The following is a 17,878-nucleotide window of genomic DNA, read 5'->3' as shown; positions in this document are numbered from 1 at the left end:
TTAATTAGTTTTTCTAAGGAAAGAAGGACCCAAGACACTAAAATAAATATTCCGTCAAAGAAAACTGAAATTGTTTTCCATCGTTTTTTTAAAAGGAACACTAATAAAATAAGATTCTCGGATCTCTGGTGAGTTCCGAGATAGTTTCACTTAAAACTTTCAAAGTACGTTCAAGCCCTTAATAATTTAATAACTAATAAAATATATAACCAATACCAATTTTCATTCCCTTCTTTGCTTGGTCAGACAGTCATGGTCAACTAAATCGTTGCAGCAACCCTAAGTGTCAATAGTCAAGGCGCTTCAAAAATCTCAAGTGGGTAGGGAGAGACATGACTCGAAGCTAGATAAGAGCAATGAAATTCTGAGATGCATGGGAAAAGTTAAGAAGGAGATCTCATTTTCACTCTCATTTTGATTGTTTTTCTTAAAATTAGAGACCCTCTTGGTTGGCTTCAAAAATTATTCCCACTAGAAACCCTTGCCCTGGAACCTCGGAGGCTCAAAAAAAAAGGAGGCCGATTCTTCATATGAGAGCAGAATTAGATTATCTTTTGATTTGAGAAGTCGCCTTTTCTCTTTTCTCCTCTGCGAGTAGCGATTTATATTTTAGACGCCACAATCGTTACATTAATTGTAGAAAATAACCTTCCTCTAAATAAATAATAAAAGTGGACACTTGTGATTATTTTATCGTTAAACTTATTATTTTTCACTCACCTATCTTCATAGGTCTTAAATTCTGTAAACGGATCCGCGTTAACCTTTCGAGTCCAGCCGGTAATATCGCGACATATATAGAGGACGCGATACAATGGCACATGGCGGAAATTGAAATTGAAGATTCTCAAAACTTCTATCAGATCTTCGAAAAAGAAGTTCCTGAATATCTCCAATTGCGTCGGAATATCGTCCAAAGAACTGAAATATTATACATTAATCCTTCACGCAGATTGATTAAAAAGAGAATCCTCAGTAACATCACGAACTTATGAAATTGGGGTGCGAACGATGGATCACACGTTATGTAAAAGGTTCTACTCTTATAATAAATAAAAAGAACATAACATTTGGGGCGGTTATACGTGAAGTATAATCCACCGTGGGACCAGGACCAACGATTATACAGGGGTATAATCCATCGATAGACTTAGGACACAGGAGAACGGACACTCGATCTGGATCCGGACCAGAGAACAACCTCTCATCGAGAACCGAGCAAAAGGAGCATCAGGATCCCGAAAAAAAAATTCAAGTGAAAGTGCGGGAGTGACAGAAATGGCCTTTTTTCGCAACTAGTGTTTTAGTGATTGAGTGGCGTATGGAACGAATCTGAAAGTAGTAAGTCACACGCCTTTCTTTTGTCTCCTTTTTGACATAAAATTGTCTCTAAAGGAAAAAATAAATAACAGGGAAAATATTATGTGCACATGGAAATTTTATTTTGTTTTAAAATCTTGCCCTATAATGAACCGCTCGTGTTCGATTTTACCCCATTAGAGAGCCATCTCGATCCTCGGTACAGTTTACGACGACGAGGAAAGACCCGTTCAATTTTTGGTACCCCGTAACCTTCAGTACCAAATCGAGGCTAAATTAATTAAATTGACTCAAAATTCAAATGAGGAATCATATAAAATATGCAAGATTATCGTTAATGAGGATATTTGGCAATTGGAGATCTTCACTGTAATCGAAACTTTAATTTTTCTTCACACCTTTCTATGAAATATGTATCTATTTTTAAATTCAATTTGCAGTCCCTTTTTCTCTTTTTCTTAATTTCTGTTCAAAACAATGTTTGACTTTAAAATGACCATTGGGAAATAAGATTTATTCTTGAAAGTTATTCAATTGAGAAATTTTTAGTGCCCAGAAAGATTTATAATTCACGCAAGTTGATAATACTTGAACGTGATTATTCTGACGGTTTCACCAAGTTGTTCAGAATAAAAGAGGGGGAAATTGTTTGGAGATCCGCACTTTCGATGAGAGTTACGTAATGACGTTCTTTTATTCGCAAGGAAATTCCGCACAGGTCAAATATTGATAAAAAAATGTTTAACGGATCGGTGCTTTATACTTCTACTACTAAACTAACACCTAGTTTTTGGCGTATAACGATCTTTTGAATGCTCACACTTACTATTTTCTTGTATCTAGATTAGACAACTCATATGAACTAAATTTATTGAAGAAACACTAAATAACAAACTTTTCCAAATCTGTAGCCTTTTGTCCTGTGCGAATTACCTAGAAATTCTTGATTTCGAAGGCGTGCGAACAGTTAGTTTTTTCGCACCCATGTAAATAAAAGAAAAAAAAATTAATAAATAAAGACAGCAGATTCCTTTTTTCTTTCGAAAACAGTCAAGTTTGGTTATAATAACTAGAGATAATGAATTATGTCTCACATAGAAGATAAATTTTTGTACACCACCCGACTCAATAATAATTCAGAAAGGGAAATTCGAATTTTTAATGGGCCGCGTACCTTTTATTTTTATGCACCTTGTGAAACCGTCACTACAGTCTTCCCTACACCTTGCTTAAACTTCGAGCAATATTACAACGATCTAAAAGTCTGTACACTATCGGAATGTGAAGGATATTTGAAAATTTGTACTTTTAAAGGACACGGAGTTGGCCTATTTTTCGACCCCTTTTAATTACCCTCTCTCCCGAATTTCCATCATAATGCTACTTGACGACGTCACATACGATTGTCAAAAGTTTACCTTTCCTGATCGTTGGTTGATAATTTTTGTCACTCATAATATCGTATGTAAATGTATAGCACCTTTTGGCCCTCAAGACCCTATTCGTGAACTAGGCGAAGATTTTGAACCATACACTGACGATCTGTTATATGAATCAACCAAGTATTATAAAGGAAATCTCGTTGAATTTATCGCCCCTTTTTGCCATAATTTACATTTATTTTAATAATAAAATTAATACTAAATAAAATTAAAAAAGGAAGGGGAACATTAGTTCTGTCGATCTGACTGAAGATCCGAATTATGCCAATCTTAACTCCCAAGGTGAAGTTCTCTCATCACATTCACAAGAAAGTGAAAGAGATGGTACACCCCAACACACCTCGACAGGACCATGAATCCTGTATGATTTGAGCGAAAATGGATACTTCGTACCTTATTCCTTTAGAGAAGAAAATATACCAAATACTAGGTCGTTAGCCTCAGATAATAACTTGGAAACCCCTATTGTCAAAGAAGTGTGCCCCCTTGATGACCCACAAAGTAACTCACGAAGGTACGTCAACATAAAGCTTGTGGCCGACATGGTGGCCACCTGTGATGGTACAGTACCACCAGTTCTATCATTTATTCGTACCTGTAAGTCCTCCGAAAAGTCCTCCCCCCCCCCCCGGGTGATAAACCTTTTCTTCTATCTATCATAAGAAATAAAGTTGTCGGAAATAACGATCTTTATTTACAAAATAGCTTTGAGCCAGATCCATTCGATTCACTGCTTGATACAATCCTTACTGAAAACCCCGACGTCGAATCCTTCGTCGGATCCAACTAGTTTCCTACGTCGTGAGCGACGTCGGAACCTACGTCGGATCCTAATAGTTTCCGACGTCGAGTATTGGGATCGTTTCCGACGCCGGAAACTTATAGGATCCTAACATGTTCCGATGAGATTATTTTTTGTTAATAAAATGTTTATGAAATAATAACTGTTACATACTTAGTTCTTTATTTATACAATAGTTGTAAGTAATGATTATTTTTAAGATGATAAGGGGAGACGTAGGGAAAATGAAGTTTAAAAACTCTTCTGTGAATTTGTTCTAAAAGTTGTATTTTTATTAAACAATGATATTTTACAATGAAATTAAATATTGAACAGTGTATAATAGAACATTTTTCTAAAAATAAATATATCAGGGGTGTTAAAAAAAGGAAGTCCGAAATGCGCGTTGCATTTTAGATTTTTTTGTTTGTTTCCAGTGAGCGCATAACCATGAACATACGAAGAATGTCCTTGGGACGTCCCTAAGACGTCCAATGTCAGTCAAATCAACGTCTCTAAAACATCTAATGTATTACAGATGTCTTAAGACGACTTAAAGATATGTAACGTTATCGGGACATTTTTCGTACTGACATTAGACATCTTAAAAGCATCCCTAGGATTTTCAAAATACATGTTCCATAAGACGTCTTAGAGATGTCCCGCAGACGTCTCTGGGACATCCTTCACTTTTTTGCACACTAGGTTGTGGGTTAAAAGTTAATCACGTGGAAGAAGAACTAATTCGGATAATATTTAGAAGTAGCTCATCATTTAAATTAGTAATTTTCCATACGTTTTCATTTAGTGATGCATATTTAGGAAAATATGCGAAGACTATTGTTATAAAGTATCAATATTAATGATCTATTCGTCTTACTGAAATATTATTAAAGTAAGTTGAAATTTCTTCAAGTTCTCAAAACAACAATTCAGATAAACAAGCAAAATTACTATTTCTAAAAAACTGGTTTATGCGAATTTCTTTTTAAGAACCAAAAAATAATTGAAATGTGTATGAAAGATATTTCAGTTAGTCGAATAGATGATTAAAAATGCTTCTTTTCTAACCATTTTCTTCACAGACGTCCTTAAATATGCATATTAAAATAAAAAAGTATGTACAGAAAATACTCATTTTAATGAGCCGCATCTTTTATATTCTCTATAATTTTGTACTATGGTCAGCAGTTTTACAGAAAAATGGATTTTCTTTTAAAATAGACAAATGCGCGATGAAAAACTTTGACATATTATCCGACTTATTTTTTCTTCTACATAGATCATTTTAACCAAATAGGAACAAAAAAATCGAAAATGCATTTTGAGACTCGGGATTCTGTTTTTTTTTAACACCCCTAGTATACCATAATATACGTACTAATATACTAATCTCTACTAATGTCTTTGAAAATCAACGCAGATATTAAAACAAACGAAGTATCGATGTGTACGGTCAGCCGGGAATATAGTTGCATGATTGGCGAACATTATAAAATAACGTCTTAAAAATAGTCTTAGTCTTTTAACCCAACTTGTTTATTTTACAGCTAGTCTCACAGTTCTCAGATATATCTAGGACATTAAATTACATATTGAACAATGTTATTTATTATAAAGTTTTTCGATGACCGTATATAAATAATAATGAATATAGGTACATAAAGTCTGGAAAATAACACTACATAGAAGAAAGTGTCAAGATACATTTTTTAACACTATTTCAGACAAACCATTTTTTTTATTCTTCGCGTATTTTGTGTCGTTTTTGCCAAAAATGTAAATTTTCGGTTTTCAGACAAAAAAATTCTTGATAAACAATTTTTTTTAAGTAAATTGACATCAAATATTGACAGAAAAACCGCAAATTTGTCAATTTTAAACTTTTTAAACAAATTTTCATCTATTTCAAAAGAGAAGAATAAATTCCATTACAATCACTAACAAAAGGACGTACATTACAGTGAAAAATTTCCATTCTTTACATTCAAATAATCATAACTTGATAAAAAAAAATGTCGGCATATTTGAGTGAAATATAATTTTGTAAATTGACCATAGAGTGCTTGTCCGATTGGAAATGCTTTCGGTCAGGAAACAGAAACAGTGTAAACGCAGAAACCTTTCACAAGTTTTGCTCTTTTGTGATAGTAACGGCCTTAAATAAATACTTATCTTCACAGTGAATCCCAGGAATATTTTTTATTTGAAGTTAGGAAAATTATTTGACATCAGACAATTGTAGTTTTCAATTGTTTGCAACGTTGTTATCTAACTTCAGATAAAAAATGTCTCTAGGATTTTCTCTTTTGCTTTTGTTTTTAATAGGAATGCAAATTTGGCACAGCACATATGTATTCTTCATTATTTAATGCACTGTGAACGGACACTTTCGCAATTGTGGCTGTTAGAACTGCACACTCGCCGTCATTTACGCTAATAATTTTTTGCAAGATTTTGCATTCATCTCCTAAAAAATTTGTCGTAACAAGTTTTTGAACAATGGTGAATTCCTTTTTCGTACCTCTATCAGCTATAAAATTATGAACTTTAACGTAAAAGTTATTATTTAATTTCGCATATGTATTATCCGAACGCTTATTACTTCTTGTTGAGAACATAAATAGACAGGCGTATTTAAACATTTTCCTATATGAAACCGAACTTTCGAGCAAGAGTTGTGAATTTTCTACCCATGATCTATGGACAGTAGAAGTAGGTCCAAAGTACCTCGTTTCGCAAGATTGATATGTTTTTTGAACCATCGAAGAACAAGTATTCCTTTAGATCCTTTCCGTTAGCTGATTCAAAAGCAAATGCTGTATGGACCCAGAGCGACCCAGAGCAATGATTCACACTTCTTGCCAGTTGTAAAAGTAAATGCACATTGAACGTTATGGCTGCTTTTCCATATAGTTTTTCAGTTTCAGCTACAAATTTATATAATAACTGATCGGCTACGTCAATTTGGAAAACCGAAATATCATCTTGTGAAAGAATATAAAACGCTTCCGCAAGAAGAGCCCAGAATAAATGATGGTGGTAATACATGAAGAAGTATGGGAATGCTGTAACATAAAACCCAGTTTTCCCATTCCCTAGCTTTCCAAAATTCCCTGCCTGATAAAGGTCGAGTTAGTCGCCCTATTTGATGAGGACACTTTATATTTCAGGTATAGTCCGACGAGAAAGTAACGCCACTTTTTCTTTGATACCAAACCACATCTTAGCAAATTGTTTGGCTATTCCGCTAATAAGATGCATACTATCTACCACGCCACCTAGAATTAAATGAAACTTCATTAAATCCAGCAGAGTAGATCTTGACTTTACGCCGAAAACTGATTTATTTTATTTTTTTGCTGTTTCTGTATGTTTAATGGTATCTACAAGATTTCGCATTTTAGGGACTTTATTTAGTAAAGGAAACTTAATGCACCCACTTCTTTGATTTCTTCTAGAACTTGGAACATATTCCCCGGGATGAAGGCACTGGTCACAACCATGACTAGCATTGCATTAGGAAAATCCCTGTACTGGCGCTCGTGCTACAGCATCAACGCAGCAAACCAGTGAAATAGGATTGGAAGGATCCATCGTTACAAAAAAATCTTTGAAGTCGTAGTGTTTAATTTAATTTTACGTCCGCATGTTTTTCATTGCACATGATTATCTTTACGTGGTTCGAATGTAACTGCATATTCGCAACATTGCGTACAAACCGCGTAAAATTTCGACCATTTCTTAGGGTAGGATAGCTTATCAATAAAATACTTTGTATTTGGTAAGATAGGGACGGAAGAAAAGCAATTAATGAGACCAAACAATTGGTAAGTTCCAGTGAATGATAGTGAATTTATTTGCGCAAATATTAAAATCATTTTTACTATTTCACCAATCGTTGTATTGACTGGACACATGATGGACACACATCATATCTTCAAGTGAAGTATAAGATTTCTTCTCTTCTTATAAATATTCCTTATTGACCGTGTTCTCCTCTTCAATGTTGATAGGCAAGTCATCATCTTTGCATGGCTTTTCAAAGTAATTATGCTCTTCGTGTTCAGTCTAAAAGGAACAATCGAGTCAAAGGTATTATCAGAAAAATTAGGTACCAGTATGCATTTTAAAGAAGGTATCAGCGTGGCTGGGTATTTGAAGATTAGAAACTGAATTTGAAATATATTATAAAGTAATATAAAATACGATTATTGTAAAAACTTCAGAACCTTCAACAATGTTTATTTACGAGAAATGATTTTAAAAAATTCTAAAGCTTTATTTAAATCACAGTGTTTAGTTTTTACATTCTCATCATCTATGATTGAGAAAGTCTAAAAATCGTCCGCAATTTCATATCTCCATTTTTGAACAGATCTCCACGTTTTGAGTCCCCCTGAAGCCAAAACTGATTTTATGCTATGGCATGAATCTACCTGTCTGTCTGCCGATCTGTCTGTCCGTCCGTAAAAACAATAACTCTCGAAAAAATAAAAGAATCAAATCGAGTTTTGGCATACATTTTTTGGATCGCAAAAAAGAACAAGTTTATTAACCAGCCTTCGTTAGCCTTCTAGACCAACGACTATGGTTTTAGCCATCAAGAATGATACGCAAAAATCGAATATTCCAATTTTACGGCAAACGAATATAATATATATATCCATAAAGAATCTATAAGGAAATTTAAATAAAAAATAAAATTTGTCTCAATTTTATTCGAAAGTCAGAACCAAAACCATGCAGAAATTGAAGTTCGAGTGTACATGTAAATCACTAGGTTGATAGTCGTGGGGGCTAAGGTGTAAGCTTTGAACCCACTTCGTCGCGTTGGCTTACGGATTCGATTCCAGCCTCGCACTCTGGAAGAAGAGCCTCAGCTGCCCGTGCGGTGAACAGTAGCCTAGCAAGTTCAACTTCGGAGAGTCGTGGGACCGGTACCTCTAGAGAAAAAGATTCTCCAAGTACTTAAGGCCGTTGTTCTTGCTTGTTCTGAATCTACCTAAAGCTGCAGGTCCCTTTCCCACCACCAAGTGAGTGAGAGTGTTGGGGGGGGGGGGGGGGGGGGGGGGGGGGGGATTACAGGAATAGTGGAGAGGTCGGTTTCGAGTCTTTTTGTACTCAATTAATAGCAATTTTCAAAATAGGACCAACGCGAAATTTTTGGAGTGATTAAACAAAAAATTGATTTACATATAGTGTGATTCGCACCCCCCCCCCTCCGCTTCTACACGATATTTCTATTTAAAATTTTAAAGAGCCTCTATAATGACGAACTTCAAATCTCCATTTTTAATATTGCAACCTCAAAAATTTAGAAAAGGCCTCAAATTCTGAAAAGTAGAAAGAAATTCAAAATTCGAGGTACTTTTTAATTTAAAAAATTTAAGACTGATATTAATAAAGTTTCGAAAGTGCTAAAAGCTGGTTCTGTTTTAGTTAGTTCTAAATGCAAATTTCGCACATTATTATTTTATATTAAAGTTACTTCAGTTTAGGTTATATAAAAGTTTAAGGACTGTTTACGTTAAATACAACTGATTTCATTCAAACTCTTTTTGAATGATACAATTGGAGTTTTCCTTAATTATACAACGCAAATATAAATGTGACATTTTTTCGCGTTAAGTATCAAAAGTTGCAAAAATTAGTCCACAACCGACCCCCAAACAATATGGAATGATGCTTGTACATTAAGCAAAATAATGAATAATACATTAAGTGAAAATAATAATTAATTATTATCAACGTTACCTCATAATACTGTTTTGTAGGCTCTTCTTCATCTATATCCTCCTCCAATCCGTTAATGAATTCATGAACGTCATGAATTAATTCCGCGCTAGCCTGCGTATTAACATTCAATAGCTGCAAAAGCAATATTTCTATAAGTTACTGTATTTTTATCATTTTTTGTCGAGGTTACTACAATTCAAACAGATATTAAAATTGATAAAAAGAGATATTTCGGGTTTCACTTGTGTAAAAAACTACGAATTGTTTGCCGACGTTTCGTGAACATTGCAGTTCACATCTTCAGGGCTGACCTGAAACTGAGGTACCAGGTCATGATGTTCTTAGGTATACTTTATACGATGCCTGTGATTGGCCAGAACGCCCCTCCGTGGGGACTGGTTGAACTTGATTGGCCAATCAAGTCTTTTTTTTTAAAATCCGGGAGAACGGAAAGCCAAATCGGATTGGTATTATATCCATTGTCCCTATTGATGTTATTAGGGTGTTTTAAGATTTCGATTGCTTCTCTATATTTTCTTGGAAATTTTTTGTGTGTTTTTGCAATGACTATTGTTCTATCAAATAAAATGTTGTGTCCTGTTTCGATATGATGTTCAGCTGGTGATGATTGCGTGAAATGTTTTAGCCTGACTTTACTTTCATGTTCCTTCATACTTTGGCTCACCGCTCTCCCGGTTTCTCCAATATAGACTTTGCCACAAGAACATGGGATTTTATATACTCCTGGATCACTGAGATGCCTTTTTATCTTTAGGGTTATTTAGTAGGTGTCCTATTTTCGCAGGTGGTTTAAATATGGTTAGGATGTTGTGTTTGTTGAGAATTCTTCCTATTTGTTCTGTGACACCTTGGATGTAGGGTAGGGTGGTGGTCATTTTTCTCTCTCTTTCTTTCGTAGGTTGTGTTGACTTGCTGTTTTGAGTGTGTTTTCTTATTGCTTTATCAATTTGTTTGTTTGTGTAATCGTTCTGTATTAGGATTTGTTTAACGTTTTGCAATTCCTTTTGTAAGTTACCTTTTCTGTTATGGAGACAGCTCTGTATACAAGGGAGTTGATGACCGATTGTTTTTGAGATGGGCGATGGTGGGAGGAGGAATGTAGGTATCTATTTGTATGCGTGGGTTTTCTGTAAAATCGAAAAACTTATTTAGTTCATCTCGTCCATGTCGCCAGATGACAAATGTGTCATCAACGTAACGAAACCAGAATTCCGGTTTAAGTTTGGCTTGGTTGAAGATTTTAGTTTCTAGATGTTCCATAAAGATATTGGCTATTACAGGTGAGATGGGGGATCCCATTGCTGCCCCTGAGGTTTGCTCGTAGAATTGGTTATTGAACGAGAAGTAAGTATTATTGAGACATTGTTCTATCAAAGGTACAAGCTCGGAAGGGAACTTTGTTAAAGATTTAATAATATCAATTGCATCCGAGATTGGTACTTTCGTAAAAAGACATATTATGTCGAAACTCACTATGATGTCTTGGGGTTGAATGTGAATCTGTTGTATCTTTTTAATAAATTCAAATGAGTTTTGGACGTGAGTGATGGAGTTTCTTGTAAAAGGATTTAGTTTTGCAGCGGGGAAACGTGCTAGGTTGTAAGTTGGTGAGTTTATTGCGCTGACGATCGGTCTGAGTGGAATGTTTTCCTTGTGGATTTTTGGGAGCCCGTAAAGTTTTGGAGAGTGGTGATTAGTAGGTATTAAGTTAGATATTGTTTGGCTGTCAAGTTTAGAGTCTTTGAGAAGATCTTTGTTTTACTGACTATTGTTTTTATGGGGTCCTTTTTAAGTTTTTTGTATGTATCGTCAGTTAGAAGGTCCATGATTTTGTTGTTATAGTCTTCTTTATTCATTATTACTGTTGTGTTGCCTTTGTCTGCGGGTAATATTATAATATCTTTATTTTGATTGAGTTCTTTAATTGCGGTTTTTTCCTGTTTTGTTAATTTTGAGGATGGAACTTGAGCTTGGCGTAAAATGTTGGCCGTCCTGCGTCGTATGTCATTTGCTTTCTCGGGTGAAAGGGTATATATTATTGACTTGATTGGCCAACCAAGTTCGACCAGTCACCACAGTGGGGCGCTTTGGCCAATCACAGGCATCGTGACCTGATACCTCAGTTTCAGATCAGCCCTGAAGATGTGAACTGCAATGTTCACGAAACGTCGGCAAACAATTCGTAGTTTTTTACACGAGTGAAACCCGAAATATCTCTTTTTATCAAAATGAATCATCGTGAAAGCATAAAATCTAGATAATAAAATTTTTTTCAAACGTGATTATTATTAATATATAATTAATACCAAAAATCTGTCATAATATTTTGAATTACTAAATTTGATAACAATATTTCAATAAGACTTGTTTTTTACTAATTGAATGTACTTATTTACAAATTAAGTCATTAAACGTTTGTGTAATTCTCTCTTAAAGAAAAGCTTTTGTTTTTAATCAATTGTACAAATTTATTTTAAAAAGAGAATATTTTTTATTAAAATGTACATGAAATACATACGTATTTATTACAAAATTACTCTCAAGTAAAATTATATTTGCAACCATAAGGTGAACAATCATGATTATGATATGAATGATAATTATTATGTTCCATCCTAAAGTGAAATAACTGTTCTATATACATATTTTATCATTTTTCTGTGAAAGTATACTATGTTAACCGATTTATATTTGAAACTGAGTAATTGTCAGAATTTAAATCTAAAGTTGTGAAACTCTAAATAAAAGTTCGAAAACTGAAGGCGGAAACAGAAAGAAATGCCAAAATAGCAAAGGTTCTTTACTTTACATCAATCGCAACCTCAAAAGTGTATTTTTCCAAATCTAACTTTAGAAGTTTTGAAAAGAGGTAGAAACAGAAAATTTGATTTCTTTAAGTGTCAACAGAAGAAATACAAAAACGAAATTCAGCAAATTTTGAAAAAAATAATTTCTTCGTTTATTTTTTGATTTTACAAAAATTAGACCAATTAATTTACATGTTAAATAATAATTTTTGTAATTACAAAAAAATGTAGACTTCTCAAATTTCAGAAGTTTTTACTTTGAAATATTAAATTTAGTTTTCAAATTCAAATTTTGAAGTTTTAATTGTTTCGACTTTAAATTTTTTTAAATTCGAAAGTTTTTACTTTTAAATTATTCAATTTTGAATGCTTTTAATTGCATGCAATATGATTTTCACTACTCTGAATTTTTAATCATTTATTTTTGAAACTTGTAATAAGAAAACATACAATTATTATCCATTAATTCCGTTTTCAAATTATCCTTTTTTCAAATTTTAAAAAGAAATCATTCAATTCGGGGATTCTACAATTCAAAAGAAAAATGTTCAATCCTGAACGTTTTCAATTAGAAGTAAGACGATTTCAACTTTTTCCAAAAGAAATTGTCCAAAATTAAAATTTCAGGTAGAAGGTTTTGAATTTTGAAAGCTTCGATTTAAATTTTTTTAAACGAAAATTTATCCAGTTTTTAACGCTTATATTCAGAAATGATAAAGAAATTATACAGTTTAATTTTCAAAAAAACAGTTGCAGTTTTATCCAAAAAAGAATTCAGTTGACTTACCAGCAAGCAAATATGAATTTTAAACAAAAGGTTAATGTTCTACGAAAAAAGTTGAATTTTTAAACCCAATAACATGCATTTTTTACAAAACAATTGCATTTGCAACTGAAAAGATTTCAACGTTAAAAATATTTGAACTTTGAAGGAATTACGATTGAACATTATTTAAAGTAGAATTCGTAGAAATTTAAAGTTTCCAAGCGAAATTGAACTCATTCGTAGTTGCATAATAGTTTCAAAATAATTCATTAATTATATAGTAGTAAATTAAGGTAATCTACCGCGTCTGTATTTGGCAAAGTCAATTCTTCTTTCTTTGCCGTGCAGATATTTATCTCTTCCTGCACTTTCGTGCCATATGTATGTAATATATTCATGGTTGCTGGTGAATTTTGGTTTGATGAAGATGGTCTTATTGTCAAAGACATTATAAGCATAGATGCGACACGGGAGGTCGGAGTGGGAGAACGATATATATATATATATCTAACTACATTTTTGCATGCCTCGAGGTGCTGCCCTCTTCAACCTTTCGATGTTTCTATGGCAACCGCGTCCTTTGCCTACGTATACGGGAGGGGTGGGGCCAAGGCGAAAGCCAAACCGAAAGTGCCGGTGATTTTCTGTTTCTCGATTCTCGCACTTGCCTTCGCCAGCCATATCTATAGCTGACTCGGGGCTATCTATGCACGCCGAAATTATTAAAATGAATGAGAGTTAAATTAATTCCTGGTCTGGTTTCTTTTAAAAGAGCAACTTCCGAAATACTATATAAATAAGTTTTAAAAAATTCTTGTAATATTCTAGAATTGTAGCGAAATTATTTCAAACGTTATTTAAAAAAATATAATTTTTACAAAAATAGTGAAATGAAGGTTCGAATACTTCACTGTATAAATTTATTCTACATGTATTTTCAAATCCTAAAATATTTTATTATTTTTTCGCATAATTGAGGTATAACAGAAGTAATATTTACACTTCTCTGTAATTTCGAATTGACAATTTAAATTAAATTCCGAAGAAAAATTTAAGGTTTTCACTACTCATTTAATAATTTATCAAAATTATATTAAAATTCTGTTTTTTGTTTGTTTTTGTTTCTTGATTATTTGAAACGCATAATTTTTTTCCTTATAATTTGTTTAATTACAAAAACCATAAACTAGACTGTGACTGGCACATTAAAATTTAATTTTAAAAGTTTGAGGGCAGTTAACCACTTGCAATTCTTATGCTCATCAGAATTCACGACTTCAAAGAAATCCAAATAGTTTATAAAAATAATTCACAGAATCGAAGAATCCAAAAAAATTCTAAAGATATATAAGGCGTTTAGGGTTGCATCTAAGCAACTAACGCTATTACAAAAAAAATGGAAAAGGAAAGAATTCCAAAGAATTAAAATAATTGAATAATTTTTTGCGAACCGGGAAATCACCGGAAATTTGTTTCCTTGACTAAAACGTCCACCTGGATTTCTTAGTATTTAAAGAATTATTATTATATTCATTGGTGTTTTCCTGTAAAAATAGTTATACTTTTTCGTACTTATAAAAAAATTCCCACCAAGAATTGAAAAAATGGTTGATTTTATTTATTTCTTCAAGTGGATTTTTTTGTAAGTTTGCAATAACAAAGAAAAACTATCCAATTAGGGGTTTTAAGGGTTTAAGAATCGTGATTTATTTTTTTCATAAATAGTTTGGAAATAATTTTCACATTGTACACTTCAGCGGGTTTTTAGGTATATTATATTGATGACGTGTACAATGTGAAAATTATTTCGAAACTATTTATGGAGAAAATAAATCACGATTTTGAATACTTAAAATCCTTAATTGGATAGTTTTTCTTTGTTATTGCAAAATTTCAAAAAATTCACTTGAAAAAATAAAATACGATGAAAATTTTTTTCAATATATATATATATATACGCTATGCCTTACAGCTAATAAAATTCCTCGTATCAGTTATTAATTAAAACTCACTTTCAATTGATTTGAATGCAATATGAAACGCTCTAAATTCCTAAGATTTAAAGTCGCAATATATAATGAATTTGCAACAAAGAAGATTAATTTTCTTACTAAAAAAGACGAATTATTAACATATTCCATGAATTTTCAACCAAATAGTTGAATTTTCAACTCATAAAGGATCCATATCTAATCAAGAATAGACAAGTTGAAATTTTCAAAGAAAAGTAATTTTTTACATAAAAAAACCAAATTGTCAACAAAAAAGTTCAATGTTAAGCCAAAGAGGTAAATCTTGCAGAAATATGATTTAAAAAAAAACAAGATTTAACAAACACGAAAAAAACCCGGAAAAGTTCATTTACAAACGAATCCTACTTTAATTGTCTGCTATATTGTTAAATCATTAATCAAAATATACTAATTTTGAACTTAACAATTGCATTTTTAATAAAAAGACGATGTAGAAAAAATCAAGAAAATGAATTTTCGACCGAAAAGATGCATTTTCAAAAAATAAAACAATGTTATAAAAAATAATTAAATTTTAAACTTATAAAATATAAATTTCTAACAAAAATGTAAAATTGCAAATTTGCAGATAAAAATTAATTTTGAATAAAACAAAAAACCCAAAATGTCAAGAAAATTGTTACACGTTAAAAAAAAAGATTAATTTTCAACTAAATCGAGAAATTAAACTTTCAATAAAAGAGTCAACCCTACAGATCAATGGGAGTCCAAAAATATGAATCTTTGATGATAAAGTTCAACTATTAACCAAGTCGTTTAATTTTCAATTACAGAAGATAAATTGCGAAAAAAATAGTTAAATTTTTAACCAAAGAAATGAATTTTCCAGCATTGAATTGATGATCTACCAAAATAAGACGAGCTTTCAACCAAATATATTAATTTTTAACAAAATTTTTGAATTTTAAAGCCGAGAGGAGCAATTTTAAACCAGAAAATATGAATTTTTAATAAAAATATCAATTCAAATCAAAAATGAAATATTTACCTACTTAGTTAAAAAAAATTAATTCTTATTTAAAAAAACTAATTTTCAACAAAATAGTTACATTCTTAACAAAAGAGTTCAGCCTAAAAATGACTTTTTATCCGCAGAAGATTAATTTTCTAAAAATAGAATGGTTAAATGTTCGACCAAAGAGGTGAATCTAAAACCAAAAGAATCATTTTTTTACAAAGTAGTTCAACTTTTAACCAAGCTTCTGAATTCCTAACGAAACAAGATGACTTTTTAACAAAATAGGTGCATTTTTTACAGAATAATAAAATTTGCAACTGAATAATAGAATTTTTAACCAAATGAGATGAATTTTGAACGACAAATATAATAGTAGACTCTCTACCAAAAAGGACTCAAGCGAAGAAAACGAGAAAAGGGTGTTTTTTCAAAAACAGAGAAAAAAGAACAATTCTTCAAAAGTTAATAATAAGGAAACATACTAAATGTTATCTAAGTTCGTAACTTTTCTTCCACTGACCCCCAACCCCTGTTCGAACCATAGTTTTGAGCATGAACCTCCCCCTCCCCCCATTCAATTGGTAATGCAGTTTACTGACGACCCCTTAAAGTTTCGATTTTTGTATTTGATGAAATTATCCTTTTAATGTATAGTTTAAAATTTTTTTAGCATAAAAATGCATAACGAAAAATCGAGAAGACTCAGAAAACGAAATTACAACAATTAAAAGAATGACAGAGACCAAGTATATTGAGACTATACTTAAGAAACTTTCTTTTCAATTTTATTTATATTGGATAAAATATCAATATTACAGAGAAAAGTAACAGCGTTTTACTTTGAAGAATTCAAATGATTTAAAAACTGAAATTAATAACAAAAATTAAAGGGCCTCTAATTTTTCTGATTCTCATCATATATCAATCGAAAATCAAAATTATAAGCTAAACAACGTACGATTTAAAAAAAGTAAAGAAAAGCATTGCTTTTTAAAAGCCCTACAAGATTATCATACAAACTTTTTGGATTTTCTTGTAAAATTGAAAATTATAATTTTTATTGCACAAAAAATAATGAGATATGAAAAATCCCATTTTGTGGTCAAACTATGCAGGATACGAAAGAAGATGAATCAACAAAAATTGTGATCTCAAAAAAGATCTAGAAATTCGTTAATTATCACTCCTTGATAGGAGGCGTACCTTTTGTTTTATTCGCGAGAAATAACATTGAAAATATTTTAAAAAAACTTTGTGAAAAAATGATACAAGTTACGAAAAAAAATGATTTAACAAAAATTATCTACCCGAAAAAGAGCTACAAATTTGTTATGAATTACTTTTTGACAGGACACGTAGTTTTGGTTTTGATCATAAAAATGGTATTAAAAATAAAAATGAAAAATTTGTGGAAAAACAACAAAAGGTACAAAAACAAATTGATGGAAAAAAGTTATTCGCCCAAAAAAGTGATACAAATTTGTATTCATTTATTACATTCTTATTACTTATGATGGAGAAAGTATTAGAATTGCCCGAAATTTGACACCACACATTCAAATTTCAAACGAAATGACGCAAAATACGACAAAAAGTCTCAAAGAGAAATGATAGGTTTTGAAAAATCCTACAAAATTTCTTTAAACCGCTTTTCAATATGACTCGTAATTTTATTTTATCGTAAGTAATATATGCAGATAATCAAAAATTCAAAAATTACGCTAAAAGACGCAAGATACGTAAAAAATCTAAAAGAAGACTTGTAGGATATTTTGCTTTATACATCTATAAAAAATAATATGAAAACCAAAATCCTGCTATTTGCATAACAACGCGAAATAGAGAAAAATGTCTAAAAAAAGGATTGTATTTTTTAATTTTATTTTACGGTGGTTCAGAAAATATAAAATTACAACTGTCTGTCAAAAAACGAGTGCTCAGCGCGAGTGTCACGATAATATTGTGTACCTCAAAGCCTACAGAGCTTTGAGAAACTTAATCTTTAACTATA

General features: G+C 31.8%; 1 protein-coding gene across 2 annotated transcripts in view; it reads right to left on the bottom strand.

Annotated features, from left to right (window-relative positions):
- Positions 1-3,901: 3,901 nt before the first annotated feature.
- Positions 3,902-17,878, bottom strand: part of LOC117174879 — an 18,805-nt gene continuing 4,828 nt past the window's right edge. Inside the window, exons 3-5 of one of the 2 annotated variants that reach the window (XR_004467397.1) lie at positions 9,301-9,414; positions 7,431-7,614; positions 3,902-6,824 (exon numbers count right to left, since the gene is read on the bottom strand). Coding sequence is in view for 1 of the 2 variants with exons in the window: in XM_033364287.1 (XP_033220178.1) it covers positions 7,513-7,614; positions 9,301-9,414 (216 nt within the window). In the remaining variant the exon portion in view is untranslated. Of the gene's footprint in view, positions 6,825-7,378; positions 7,615-9,300; positions 9,415-17,878 lie in introns of those variants that run through there. The other variant, XM_033364287.1, reaches the window with a different exon arrangement.

Source organism: Belonocnema kinseyi, chromosome 6 (genome assembly GCF_010883055.1).
Source record: "Belonocnema kinseyi isolate 2016_QV_RU_SX_M_011 chromosome 6, B_treatae_v1, whole genome shotgun sequence".
Taxonomy (NCBI): Eukaryota; Metazoa; Arthropoda; class Insecta; order Hymenoptera; family Cynipidae; genus Belonocnema; species Belonocnema kinseyi.
This window is presented reverse-complemented; position numbering and strand designations above follow the sequence as displayed.